Source organism: Astatotilapia calliptera, chromosome 16 (genome assembly GCF_964374335.1).
Source record: "Astatotilapia calliptera chromosome 16, fAstCal68.1, whole genome shotgun sequence".
In the NCBI taxonomy this organism is placed as follows: Eukaryota; Metazoa; Chordata; class Actinopteri; order Cichliformes; family Cichlidae; genus Astatotilapia; species Astatotilapia calliptera.
In genome coordinates this window covers 25507055-25521863 of record NC_137437.1, presented here as the reverse complement: position 1 = coordinate 25521863, position 14809 = coordinate 25507055, and the positions used below count along the sequence as shown (strand labels likewise).

The 14809-nt window shown below is 39.4% G+C and overlaps 2 protein-coding genes across 2 annotated transcripts; one reads left to right on the top strand and one right to left on the bottom strand.

Moving 5' to 3' along the window:
• Positions 1-1951: 1951 nt before the first annotated feature.
• c16h3orf38 (chromosome 16 C3orf38 homolog) lies at positions 1952-5612 on the bottom strand. The gene is made up of 4 exons (XM_026145750.2): positions 5390-5612; positions 4987-5162; positions 3647-3849; positions 1952-3459 (listed from the first exon to the last, which is right to left on the bottom strand). Exons 1-4 carry the CDS (start codon positions 5514-5516, stop codon positions 3096-3098), a joined length of 870 nt encoding a protein of 289 aa, XP_026001535.1. The 5' UTR covers positions 5517-5612; the 3' UTR covers positions 1952-3095.
• Positions 5613-6078: 466 nt separating this feature from the next.
• On the top strand, positions 6079-14736 carry LOC113007556 (uncharacterized). Its single transcript, XM_026144232.2, has 11 exons — positions 6079-6231; positions 7651-7898; positions 8032-8149; positions 9541-9693; positions 9815-10003; positions 10773-10846; positions 11157-11354; positions 11447-11584; positions 11667-11756; positions 11971-12114; positions 12245-14736. Exons 2-11 carry the CDS (start codon positions 7659-7661, stop codon positions 12371-12373), a joined length of 1473 nt encoding a protein of 490 aa, XP_026000017.1. The 5' UTR covers positions 6079-6231; positions 7651-7658; the 3' UTR covers positions 12374-14736.
• The last annotated feature ends 73 nt before the right edge of the window (positions 14737-14809 follow it).

Below are 14809 nucleotides of genomic sequence, written 5' to 3'. Positions count from 1 at the left end.
CTAGACCCCACATGCCCTCGCTAGAGTGACGCAGGAGAATCGATGGAAAAACAGATCCACTTCATTAATAAGGAGTCACGTTTGTCTTTATTTTTATATACAGATGGCTGAAAAAAAAACATTTATGAGAAAAAAAGCAAGAACTGGATGCTGCTCGGGTGTTGCTCAAATGTGACCCAGTTTTTGTACCATGAGTATTAACGAGCTTTGCCAAACTATTTTCAAAAGTCACACTAGAACAAGCTTCAGAGACAAATGCAAAGAAGCATTGATACAGGTCACATGTTTAGCATATAGCACATATACCTGATAACATGATATCAGCACAGGTGAGTTTGAACGTGTAAAATGATCTTAGGCACGTTGTGTGGAAAAGCGATCTGCTTTCTTCATCCCATCCAGCAAAATTTCAAATCCGCAGCTGTCTGAAGCGGGTCTAGATGAATTCATGTCATGTGCCATTTGGTCCAATAAAAAAAAGGCAAGACCAATAGCACTGAGTTTTCTTTTTTTCCTGACCACAGGTAGTAAATGTATATTTTTATATGAAATGTCTGACCAACCAGTAAAGCCCTTCTAGGGTGGTGTGGCAGCTTGTGTGCAATCAAACCTACTCAAAGAGTATGAAAGTGGCTAAATATATGGACATTAACCGCTGACACAACATCTCAGACATTAACCCTGTGGAGATTTGAGTTTTAAAAGTTACGAGTGAACAGCAGCAATGGCAGGCTATAATATACTCTATGATAGCCGGCTCTGGCTAGCTGGCAGAGCAAGCCTACATGATTGCACCAATTTTCAACTCATCTTTTTACTCCTGATGCATTCATATAGTACTACTGCATGTCATCAACTTTTGTGTACTCTTTCAAATGCTTTGTTTGGTCGGGGTCTCTCTACATTCTCCTACTCTCTCCGAAACAGATGACTGTCCCTCCCTAAGACCTGTGCCAGAGGTCTCTTCCTTTTAACAGGGTCTTCCTTTCTGCCACTGCCAAGTGCTTGCTCATAGATGATCATTGAGGTTATCTCTCTAATATTCAAGGGCATCACCTGTTTGACTGTCACTGCGGTGGTTTAACCTGAGCTAAATTTGTCTTAGATTCATCAGGCAAACGTTGTGCTGACAAACACAATTCCTAGACAAAAGGGAGCATGTTTTTATTTTGCCCACAGCTGCACTGTTTGGTCACAATTTAAAAATGCCACAAAGCCAGTTTTTCTAAACAAGTGCTGGGAATAGTAGGATGACGAGTTTGGTACCAAAAAACCAGTCAACCTGCAAGTGATTCAGCGGTATATGCATTACACTGAGAGGTGGCAGAGTTGAAGATTTTCATTGGGGCAAGATTAGAAATGAGTACATCAGAGGGAGAGCTCAGGTTAAGCGGATTGGAGACAAAGTTAGAGAAGCGAGATTGAGAGGGTTTGGACATGTGCAGAGGGGAGAGAGTGGATAAGCTGGACAAAGGACATTGAATATGGGGCTAAAGAAGATGACCACAGAGAAGATTAATAGATGCAGGGAAGCAGGACATGCAGAGGGTTGATGTGACAGACACGGAGGAGGGTAGGGACAGGGTGAGATAAAAGCAGATGAGCTACTCTGATTGCCCCTAAAGGAAGCAGCAGAAAAAAAAGTATAACTGTCTGTTCTGGGAGATCCTTAAAACAGCAAAATTAAAAAGCACCATTTAGACTTGTAATTCAGTTCATTAAGGAGAGTCAGTTTCACAGCAATGTTTTCCAATCTCCAACTTCCAGCCATTTAATTAAACCACTTAACACCTGGCACTGAACAGGAACAAATTAGCTGAAATTATAATATTTTTATATGCACATTTGTCTAAATATTAGACTTTTTCTGAACTATGTTACTCTGTTGGTATTTCTAACAGACTGTTTATCTGTAAACATTGTGGGATGAAAAGCCATGAAAGCACACTGCTTGACTTTGTAGTGTCACATAAAGACAGATATTTATTTGTTAATAAATGGCTACGTTACATCTCAAAAGTTTGCTACTCATAAAACTCCTTTAAAAAAAAAAACATACATTCAAAATTAAATTTAATCCAACAGTAAATTATTGAGAAATGTTGTGAATGGCACCGATTAAAGGAATTGCGAACAACTTGAATAAAATGCCTACATATCACACAGGTGCCCATTTTCTACAACCATCTGTTGGGACATTGTGCTACCTAATGCAAGTTTATGTTAAATCCTTTGCAGTTATGTTGGCACGGATAAAACTGCTGTGTTAGTTTGCTGTGTTCTGTGAGGGAAGATGCATTTTAACAACTGTCAGCATGAAAAAAGCATGAATTTGTTTAAACGAGAATAACCTGAAGAGTTTCAGAAGATATTTGGTTGCTTTTGTTCAGACAATAAAACATGCAAAGGCTGATACCTATTCTTGCTTACTGTTTTTTGAACAAGTATAACTGCTTTCAGTTGTGCCATCTCAGAAAAAAAAAAGCCTATTAGCATTATAAACCTGCATTAGGCATCTCAATGTCCTGCTGTGACACTGAAATGCTGGCTGCTCTGCATGAACATAGTCAATTAAAAACCATAGTCACTTACAACTCTTTTCATTTTTACAGCTGAAATAAAATTTAATGTGCTTTTCTTTCCTAAAAAATACATTTCTAAGAGATCTTTTGAGTGACAGTATAACTGTTACTATACCACAAATGTATACATTGAACATATTTTACATAAGGCACAGGCTTCCAAAGCACTACATGCTTTGCAAAAAGGTACAGTATATTTAAAGCAGCCCATCCATTTACCTTCTAGGATAATCTTTGAGAATTCTGCTTTGCATGTTATGATGCAAATATTCAATTTAAATGCATCAGTTTGAGTCTACCTTTATATTATTGCATGACGGCCTATAAGTTAGAAGATAGGGTTGTATCAGATGAGTTATTAGATGCAATATGAGGTCCCAAATGCCCAGAAAATAAGTGTTCATGCAAATAAGATGAGTGTAGAGTAGAACCAAAAGGCCAAACCACCACTTTTGGATAAATAATGTGAAAGGAAATAAAACTAATAAATCTAAAACTAATCTATCTTGACTGTCAGCTACAGAGAAGCTGCAGTTCACTGGAATTGTAGGTCAAAGCAGGTGCTGGCACATCTGTCCCACTAAGAGCATCCTGCCCTCTGATTTTCAGGTTGACAAACTTTATCTTCCAGCTGTTGTTGTCCAGAGGAGAGCGGATAAGGCCAAATATTTGTTCAAAGATTCCCAGACAGACTGAATCTCTGTGAATAGTCCCAGCCACAGCCACCAACACCAAGCCATGACGAGAGGTCAAGGCTTTGAGGCCATGGGGATCCAAATTGGGACTAAAGAGGAGACGCTCATCCCTGGTCAGTGCCAAGAATCGACAACTAACCAGATCAGCACCCAGAAACTCCTCCATCTGCTCACTGCCAGCTCTGAGAAAGACATAACTCTGTTATTAGTGTTTTGGGGTTGTTTTACCTTCATCTCTATGCTTTGTAAGAAGAAAATCAGAAGGAATAATCTACCTGAAACAGAGGACTACTCTGAATAAGATTATAAACCAACAACATCAGTATTATTTAAATTCTCATTTGCTTTCACTACTAATGAGGTTCTTACTTGGAGAGGAGACGTAACTTCACATCAGGCCAGAAATGTTGTGGTCCCCAGTCTTGGGGCTGTTGGCCAAGTGAAAGGTTTTGACTGTTCAACAGCTGGAAGAACCACTGACAGAATTGCTGGCCGAGGACCAGCGGATCAAAGCCCATCCCACAGTTCACATCTGAGGAAGCCGCCTCTCCTTGAGGGTTTTCATCCACCACCTCCATAAAGAAATGAGAGGTTGTTGTTACATATGATCTTCAGTCTCTACAAGTCAGAGCACTACACCCATATTAGCTAGAAGGTCAGTTCTTTGATGGAATGGCAACAGGTTCTAAAATATAAAGTCTGAGTAAGGCTTGATTTTAGAGCTGGTGTTGACCCTGAATTTTGGGAAGTACAAATTCTAATATCAATATACAGTGCTGTAAAAAAAAAAAAAACAGCACTCTCTTCCTGATTTCTTATTTTTTTGCATATTTGTCACAGTTACATGCTTCAAATCATCAAACACATTTTAGTATTGGTCAAAGATAGCCAGAGTAAATACAAAAATGCTGTCTTTAAATGATGTTTGCATTTATTATGAGTAAAAAGCTATCCAACCCTACCTGGCCCTAAGTAAAAAACAAAAAACAGAAACATCTTTCTGATTGTCAAGACAATGGAAAATAGTCTGTGGACTGACAAAACAAAATATTAACTTTTTTGGAAAGTTTGCATCCTGTTACATCTGGTGTAGAACTACTACACAGCAGTTCATAAAAAACAAAACAAAAACAAAAAAAAACCCAGCAGCAGTCAAACACTGTGGTGGTAGTGTGATCATTTGGGACTGCTTTGGGATCTGGATGCCTTGCCCTGACTGATTGAACCATGAATTCTGCTCTCTACCAGAAAATCCAGAGAATGTCCAGCCATCAATTTGCACCCTGAAGCTCAAGAGCACTAGGGTTATGCACCAGTGCAGGGATCCAAAACACAACAGGAACTCCATCTCTAAATAGCTCAAAAAAATAAAATGAAGTTTTTGGAATGGCCTATTCAATATCAAAACTGCTTGATTGCAGTTCTTGTTGCCAAGGGTGGCACAGTCTGTTGTTCGGTGATTACTTTTTCAAAGCAATATATAAACTGTTATAAAGGTGTGTGAGGACACTGTGTGTGAATAACCCTAATTATGTCTTCTCTTTCCAGGCATACCAACATCAGTGCCATGTCTTCACTTCACTGAACTTCACTATTCAATAAACAATACTTTCCATCCTTTATAAAATAGATGGGTCGCCTTTGGCTTATCCCCAAATAAAACATTTACTGGCGGCAGTGGCTTCTGTTTCTCTCGTGTGTCAAGTTACCTTTACAGAGGACCACAGCTCCAGGGTCCTCTTTATAAGCATGTGTTTCTCGCTATTTGGGGGCATCGCCACACCTTCTGTAGCCAGGTACTTGAATATCAGGTCACGCTGAACCTTTTTCCTCCTCAGGAGCTCTTCGGCATTTTTAGTGAAGGCGAGAATGGTTTCTTTAGCTTCTGCAGTGGAAAAATGATCAGACAGAGTAGGATAAGCTAATCATTTATTTATCTATCCAGCAGAGGTGAGAAAACACTGAAATTGTTCATGCAATTTATTTGTTATTTCTTGGTAGGTATACAACAAATCTCTTGATTAAGGACATTATGTAACTCACTGGGCTCCAGTAAAGACTTAAGGTAAGCTGACTTCCTCTTTGCCATATGAAATTGAATAAAAGTCTTACCCGTAATGTTTTCCACGACTATCATCTTATTCGTGACCGTATCACTGAGTGACAGTAAGTCGCATTTTGTCATTAGGCTCAGTATCTTCGTAAATCCAGCACGCTCTGTTTCTGATAGTCCTGACATTTTTGGCAAAACGAAAACACTGGGGCGGTTTCGTCCATGCGAGTCCTGCAAGAAATCTCTCCGTACGGAAACAAGCAGTAGTGGGAACGGGATCCGTTCAAAACACTGGTTGCTATGTTACGTTGATGCGTTCGCAATATTTCGGAGGGCAGACAACTTAAGGTATTGTCAACACCGCAATTGTCACCGTAAGAGCTAGAAATTACGATAACAGAGTGAACACGAATGTAGTACAGAAGGGCTTTCGCTGCCTTTAGGTTTGTAAAAAATATGGGAATCTTGATATTTACTTACAGAAAGCAAAACAAACAAAAGACATTTTTTCCATTACTTTTTGCTCTCACTAATAAGTAGGAGCTAGAGAGTGCAGTGTCTTCTGCTGTATCATTCAGGGAAACTGGTGCTGTGTACTGACACGTTTTATGGTAATTATTACGTAAAAAAAGGGAAGTTTTCTCCATTTTTCTTTGAGTTATTAGAGGCTCATTAGAATAAATACCAAAATATCAATCGTTGAAATTTGAAGTGTACGGTGAGCTCCTGAAGGCATCATAAACCAAGCTAGCAGCTAGCCTGCGCAGTAGCGATGCTCGGACGGGAGAGCTGGTCAGCCTGTTTAGCTGGCGTCACGCTATCATATTAACATGCTTTAACGAGGCTAAGAGGATCCGTTCTCCAGTTTAATATCGTACTGTGAAGCTAGTGAACCCGAAAGGTAATGTACTGTTATCATTTGCTAATTTACCCTCAGCTAGTTATCCATTCGTTTAGCTTAGCTGGTATGTTGTTAGTGCAGTGCCGCTTATTTACATGTCACTTAAACATTTAGGCATTCTTGTTAGTTTTTTCAGTTAAACTGCTGGTCCACTTACAGTAATGTTTTAGGGTATGTAATATTATTTTCCCTTCTTTCGGGATTCACATTCAACCACACGTTGGTATTTACTGTTTATCTTTGGTCTTATTGAATTGAACTATCTTACATCTTACAGTTTGATACTTTTCTTGAAATCAGTGTATGATCGTGGTAACGCGATTAGATCTGGAGGTTTCTGTCGAGAGCAAATCGGGGGATTTGACATGTGTACGTTCAATGACACAGAAACGTACCTTAGACATTGACCTATTCCTGCTGGTTTTTATCTAGCATCTGGGTCGCATAGACAAATATTGATAGACTTCAAAGCTAAAGCTGTCAGAAGGAATGAGGAACTGTGTCATTGCAAAAAAAAAAAATCATTTCGCAGGACATGCACATCACACTGGCCAGCTTTCAACACAAGGAAATATTAAGAAATGAGCAGGAGGAAGAAACTGCCAGTGTCTAGTGGTGGTAGTATCATGCTCTGGGGCTGGGAATAATGAACGAGGTTGCCTTCAAATTCTTCAACTTCACCTCAAATCAACAGCTAGATAGTTAAAACTTGAATATAACTGGATGTCCCAACACCACCATGGTCCCAAACAAACATCTACATTGTAGCTTGCCATCGCCAGTGTGTCAATGGGTGAATGACTGAATGTAGTGTGAAGCGCTTTGGGGTCCTTAGGGACTAGAAAAGCGCTATACAAATGCAGGCCATTTACCATTTACATTCAAACTAGTTTTGAAATGGATTAAGCATTAAACATTAAGCTTCTGGACTGACTTTCCTAAAGCCCTGACCTCAAACTTATTGAAAATGTGTGGACTACTTCTGCCAAGAATAGTGGTCTAATATCTAGGCACAGTTATGCCATAAGCATAATGGATATCAAAAGTGTCTTGTTGAGGTGCAACTTGCTAAGGGAAACTTAACTTAATATTAGCGGCGGTGTATCTATATATTTCAACCTGTGTATATATACTTTTCAATATATATACTTTTCTGTGTTGTTAGAGACAATCCATACATTTTCTTCTGGTTATCTGGGGCCGGGTCACAGGGGCAGGACATATAAACAGTATACACTAGATATATGTACACAAAGCCTAAAACTAGATAATTGTATTTCAAGGAGTTTATTACATTTTGTACAAATTGAGGAGGCCAAAAGTGTGCTTCATGTTGGGTATGTTTTCTGCTTAGGGATTATCTATTTTTGCATACATTCTTCAAATTGTATAAATCTTTCTCTCTTGATTTTCCATTAGTATTTCCGATGGGAGACTATGAGAGCAGTGCTCCTGGGCGAATAACTGTGTATTCAATCCAGGGTTGCCCACACTGCACGCAGGCCAAGACCACCCTTGCTGGCTTGGGAGTGCCTGTATGTGACATAGACCTCGGTAGTCATTCAGAGCTGAGAGCAAAGGTGAAGGAGCTGACAGGACGCAGCACAGTCCCTCAGATCTTCTTTAACAATATTCATGTTGGAGGTAACGACGACCTGCAGAAACTGGTGAGGAAAAGGAAAACATTTCTGACGATACCACTAGTTTACTGGTCCCTAATGACCAGTAAACTAAGAGGTCAAGCAATGTCCAAAAATGGGGGAGAAAAACTAATTTGAATTGATACTGTAATTTCTGTAGTCACCTGAAGAGCTTCAGAGGCTGGTAAGTCTGGTGAAGGAAGAGCCCCTTCCAGCAGATGCACCACCTCTGCCACAACAGAGTCAGTCAGAGCATACAGCTTCAGAGAACGAAGGAGGTAAGGAATTAATTCTTAAGAGTTTTTGCCTGCTTAAGATCATTACTTTCCTTTCCTTCCCTTTACAGTCAAAAATGCTCTTAAGGCACATTTTAATGCGGTTCTTAAATATATTTGTAAAATACCTTCTGATATTTTAGTATATTAACTGCCTATCTTTCAAGAAATAGACAAGCATGGTCTGAAGTCAGCGTGTCCGGTTATGCATAGTCATTGTTGGCTGAAGGTGAGCAAAGAGTGGTTATGAAATAGCATTGGCTGATGTAGTGAAAAAGCCATTTTTAGGCAACATCAGGTAGGTGTGTGTGTGTGTGTGTGTGTGTGTGTGTGTGTGTGTGTGTGTGTGTGTGTGTGTGTGTGTGTGTGTGTGTGTGTGTGTGTGTGTGTGTGTGTGTGTGTGTGTGTGTGTGTCTGTCTTACATCCATGCTCCTCTACTCCTCCAAATGCCAACACGGACAGTTGATACAGGAAACCTGAAACTCTGGATAAGCCTAGTAGTGCTGGGCTGCCCCACAGCACCTCATATGTACAGTGTAAACAGTGTTTGTAGAAAAATATTGAAATTTAATGTTAGCTTTTGTGAAGTTTAATTAAAATCAACAGTACGTGGTACTACACATACATCTCTGGGACCTAACGATAATGCACTGAAGAGCAGAACAAGTCATCAGACTGTAGTCGGTGTAATATAGGTGAGCTGCTTCTGATAGAGCAGTTTTATTTAGTGTTTGCACAGATGTATAGACTATTGGAGTACTTACAGTTTTGCCTTTTTAACAATGACACCCTTTACATATACAGTCAGAACCATATTATACAATACGTTCCTTATACCAGATTCTAACCATCCAAATGTTGCAGAAGCATGCCTAAAAGACTTGTGTTGCTGCCATGAGATTCACTGATTCCATATTTGCATCAATGAGCAGTTGAACTGGTGTACCTAATTAAGTGGCAGGTAAGTGTACAATATAATGGGGGGGGAGAAGAAAGAATGAAATTGCCATTTGTGCGTGTAAATATTTCTTTGGAAACATGATTTGTCTCTGTGATCCCTGTCAGACTTTATATAATAGACAGGACTGAGGTCTGATGCTTAAAAAAAATCTTAGTAATGCTTGTGCCATATATACACAGTTACACATTTACTTAATTCCTCTTCAGTAGTGTATATTCCAAAAATCTCATTTACAAACCAAAGCAATGCTGCTGTGTTGAAATGAAAGAAGCCAGAAGTTTACCCAGCTCAGGCAATACCTTTTCTCACCAGCGAGACATTTTTTCACAGATGCAGAACTACATCGTTTATCAAATTCTTTCATACATGTGTGAACATGATTATATTTCTGTGTGTTTATACATGTGTGACCTGGAAATTCCACGCGTGTAGAATTTACGTGTGAGAGAGATGAGTTGGCAGACCTAGTGGAAGACCTCAAACATGCCAGCATGATTGGCAGTCATAGGAGGGGGCTGACTTTATACAAAAAGAGCTTCTCAGGAAGTCAGCTGGTTGACTGGCTGCAAAAAGAGAAGGGCATGGGTAAGTAAGGCTGTCAGTGATATGGGTAAAATCTCATGCAATTTTCCAAGCGCCCCTATCCTTACAAAACATAGTCAAATTCAGTTCTGTCAGCACTTGATTGTGGCTATGTGTACACTAGCCAGGGCTGCAGCCTGTAATACTGGACAGGCATTGTTGAAGAAGAAGTACATGATCAGAGTTCATGGCTGTGAGCAGCAGGATGGCAATTTTGGCGAAGGAAAAGACACCATGGATGCACTGTACAGGCTACTGGAGGATGATTCAGCTCTCAACGCAGGACAGACTTCAACCTGCAGTCCCATGCAGGGTACGTCAGGACCAGATAAGGCTTGGAGTGTGCACGTATCGCATTTCAGGTTCACTCTGAGCAGTGTCTTTCAGCACTCTACTAACCCATGTCCTTTCTTTGCTGCTAACTTAGCATATGATCCTTCTGGGTTTGTGGCTTTAAGAGCTGAAATATGGTGTATCCAATAAAAACATCATTCGCTCATTAGCTTGCAACGCCTGCGTGACTGAGCGCATTCTCTGTCTTGAAAATCTATGCAGTATTTTAAAAAAATACTTACACTCACTGTCTTCATCAGTGAATTAACATAACTTAGCAAATTTAGACTAAATAAATAAACTATATTTGATCATAAATAATGCTTTATGATGATATTATGCATAAAGTGTATCAGGCTGCAAAGAACCTAGCTGGATTTCAATGTCAGCTGCTGGCTGTTTCACAACAGTTTCCTGCTTTGCTGTGGGCTTGGGTCAAATTAATACTTGGTTTTAATTTCCTGTCAGATATTCCTTTACTTCTGCAATGGTGGTGGTGAGTCATATTGGCTGGCTCTGTGTTGGCGTGTTTATACCTGAAAGCTGCACACTTGTAGAACCTGTAGAGTCACACCATGATACCAGCAGGATTTTACCCAGCTTCCTTTTTTTCTATAGCGCCTGATAAAAAGCACAATTTGTTTTTTGTTTTTTCTTTGTTTTGTTTTTTCCCAGCTCTTGTTTAATATTTTGACTCTGAACTATGTTGATTTTTATTTCATGTTTTTCTCTCTTTGTCTTCCTGCCAGCCACTGAGCTCTCTTTGCTTTTACGGGAGATGATTCTGAAATTGTTCTCGGAGCATCTCTCTGCCGATGGCAAGGTAATGTTGTCCCTGATGCTCACTGAGTGCATGTTGCTATTTTGTAAAAGCAACAGTGCATTTGGATCTGTGCCACACAGTGTGTACTGTTGCACTGGGCAAGCTGTGTGTTCATATGAAGTTTCACTTTGGCAAACAGAAAAAACTTGTCTGCAAACATTTCTACTGTATTTTTCACTGCAGGTCTTTTTGTGACCTACATTCAAGGTTGTTTGTCAAGATATTTTGACAGAATAATGCTTCTCTGTTACTTTATCCCTGTACAAACGGTTAAATTAAATGCATGTACTTTGTGTCCATGCTCCCACAGTCTGTGGACTATAAAGGCATGTCAGCAAATCCTGTTTTTGAGCGTTACTGTGAGCTAGCTATTCAGCTGCAGAGGGTGGAGTTGCTGTCGCTTAGCCGGGAGGAGAAGCTGGCCTTCTTCATCAATATCTACAATGCCTTAGTCATCCATGGGTACCTACGCCTAGGGGCTCCCACCAACATGTGGCAAAGATACAGAGTAGGACTACACAGCTACACTGTCTCCCCCAGAATTCCTTTGTAATATCAATAAGACTTATGTGCTGAAATTAGGAATGTTTTGAATTGTAGTTCTTCAATTATGTGAGCTACCTGATTGGAGGAGAGGTATTCACGCTGCAGGACATTGAGAATGGCATTCTTAGAGGGAACAGAAAAGGTGTCGCACAGCTTCGAAGACCCTTCTCCAAAACGGACCCACGACTTCAAGTATTCACATTTTGATAGCTGAATTTATGTGGTGACAGTTTTCTTTAGTTAACTAAAGGTCATGTCTCTTGTTGTCCACTAGGTGGCACTTCCAGATGCTGAGCCACTGATTCACTTTGCCTTGAACTGTGGTGCAAAGGGCTGTCCACCTATTAAAACATACACACCACAAGTAAGTGATTTCGCTTTAGTTTTTTTGATTCTGAGAAGGCTTAGCTAAAATAAATACACTTGGAAACTCCCTCTTCTGTCACAGTTTTTACAGTTGTGAAATTGTCCCATAGATTTCATATCAGGTTTCCCAAGTCTTGCCTCTTATAATGTCTCCCATAATCGCGGCACCCTGAATGGTCAGAAATTAATTCTTATGTGCTCGCCCCTCTCAGGACATTGACAGCCAGCTCCGCACAGCAGCCGAGGCCTTCCTGGAGAATGATTACGCCTGTGTGGTAGATTCTGTAAAAAAAGAAGTGCACCTAAGTCAGATATTTAAGTGGTACAAAGCTGATTTTGGAGGCACGGATGAGAAGGTATTTTTAAGTTTAATAGCTGTATGTGTGCACATGTATGGATCCTGAATTTTTCTTGTAGGAAAAATAGATGAATTGTTTTTTTTAATGTTTTTTGTTTTTTTTTGTTGCATCCCCTTCTATCTCATAGCTGCTGGGATGGGTGCTGGATCACATGGGTGACTCACCAAAGAAGACCAGCCTGCAGGGCGTCGTTTCTGCTGGAAAGACCAAAGTCAGTTTTCTCCCTTATGACTGGAGCTCCAACAGCACCCACTGAGCTCACACACAAATGCATTCACACCTACCTGTATGTACGTCTACATGTTTTACGTCCATTGTCTTCTGATTGAATCTGTACAAAATGGAAAAACACTTATTCTTAACCATGCGTATGTTTTATACAGAACATAATGTATGTCCCTGTGACATGAGGAGCACATTCTGCTCTCATTGTAAGCTCCTACACCCCATCTTTTGATGCTGTGTAAATACTAGAGAATTTGGTAAGATCATCTCAGTATTTTCTACACATGAATGGTGTACTCCAGCAGCTTGCACATCAAATGCACACTAAACATATTTTATTATCTGTAACCATAGTTGTGGCTCTCCTTTCCATGTCAGCCACTCAGGACTCATAGATGATCCCATTCCTCTCTGTCCAGTTCAACACTGGTTGAGCTATTCATGTGGTGCGTATATTTATAGCAGATGGAAACGATAACTTGGCTTATCAAACATACTGCTTTTATAAGCCATAAGAAAACCTTTTGAACTTTAAAGAAAAACACTCATTCATGTGCAGCAGACTGCACCACCTTCTCTCTGGTCCTTCATTTAAGCATTTTGCAACCTACATATTTAAATGGTTTGGTTTTCCATTCTGTGGGGAAAGGAAGGATTAGCTGCTGCTCCTTTTATCTTTTAAATGAAATCGAATATAGGTGTGGATATTATATAGTCACAACTCAGCTTGTGGCTGTAGAATCTGAAATGCAAGGTGAAGATTTTGTAAATAATGATCCTTTTTGAGTTTGTTTGCGGTTAACAACCTCTGAGCTTTTTTTTTTAAAGGGGACAAATGAAATCTGGTTGTGCTGCTCTTATTGTCCTAGTTGGTCAGCATAGGATGCACTCAATGAGTAGTTGATTTACGTCAGCAAAGGGAGCAGCTTCTGTGTGCACTGTGTAGAACACACAGACATATCCAGTGTCTGCTGCTTAGACTTTATTTAAATGTATGGATCAGTTTGTCTTCCTATCAACCATAGGTAAACTTATTCTTCCTCTATGCATGTTAGCCTATGTGGCTTTTCAACCCTCTTTTTAATCCAGGTATTCCACTGTAAATTGCAGAAGTGCTATTACTGTGTTTTGGGTTTTTTAGCACAGTTATTTGTTTTAAAAAGAAAATTATGAAACATTTATCAAAACCAAACCCGTTCGGGATGCACTCTGACACTTTGCATGTTTTTTTTGCCTACTTATGCTACTGAGACATATTTGTACTTTTTCACAAGGTCGCTGTTCTGTTTGTCTGTATGTGAATAATGTGCTGTTGATCCAGCTTTTTATTTCAGCATGTCTACAGAAACTGGACAAAAAAGTCTTTAGAAGTGTACATTACCAAAATGTACCAAATGTACACTTGGTCATTAATTCAATAGGATATTAGTGTATTTAGTTTCACCTTGAACAAGTTTACAGAAACTATTCTTATTTAGGAGTTGAGCTTTTCTTTAAACTTAGCCTTTCATGGGGTTTTTTTTTTTTATTAATTTTTAGTATAGTGCTTCATTGTACATTGCATAGCAGTGCAATAACGTTCCATTAAGTTTCTATAATGTGTCACATCGTCTTAATTAAGATTTTCTTATCTCAGGTCAAAGCAAAATCTGACACCAGGTTGTTTGATGTCATCAGTGCATCGTATGCTGCATGTTGTTTTCTAGTCTTAGCATTTCTGTATAGTTTGTATTTGTTTGCAAAATCATTTTCAGCATTTGATTCCTGCACACTGCTGTGTTTTTGTTAAGGCTACAAGCAGCACCAAAGCAAATGGTTAAATTAGTCTCAGAGCTGGAACACATTTGCTGCATGAGTTAGAGGAATACCCTTCAGTCTTGAATAGTAACTATAACAGGACTGCCTCTGCTGGCTAGTGTTTTTTTTTTGTTTTTTTTTCCTTCCCCCAGCCTGTGTGCTTGGCTATAAGAACTGCTTGGACCTAAAATGTCAGATATCGAAGTACACAAAGTAAAAAACCACATCTGATAAAAGTCAGGCATACACTGATTACTGCGTATAGACTTGAGGACACCAGTCTATTTAACAGACTGTAGTTTTTCTTTGAATGCAGCCTTCAGCAACAAAGTGCACCTTTGGCTTTACTATATTAGTGTTAAGAGTGGGAGACACTTTGTGGACTAAATTAAACAACACAAGATTTTTGTTTATAGATGTTCCCCGTTTTTTTTTTGTTTTTTTTTTCCCCCAAAAGATAAACATACCTCATGTATCAGGAAGATGTGATGCAAAAAACTTTTTTAAACAATTCTAATATCACTGTTCCTCTTTCCTAGGATTGACAACAAAAAAATTTACATCCCTAAATAAATAAATATGCAATGTTGACCTATATGCGTATACTGAGTTTGTGTTTTCCTTTACTATACTACCTCACAGCACGCAACCTAAGCTTTAAAGCAGATCA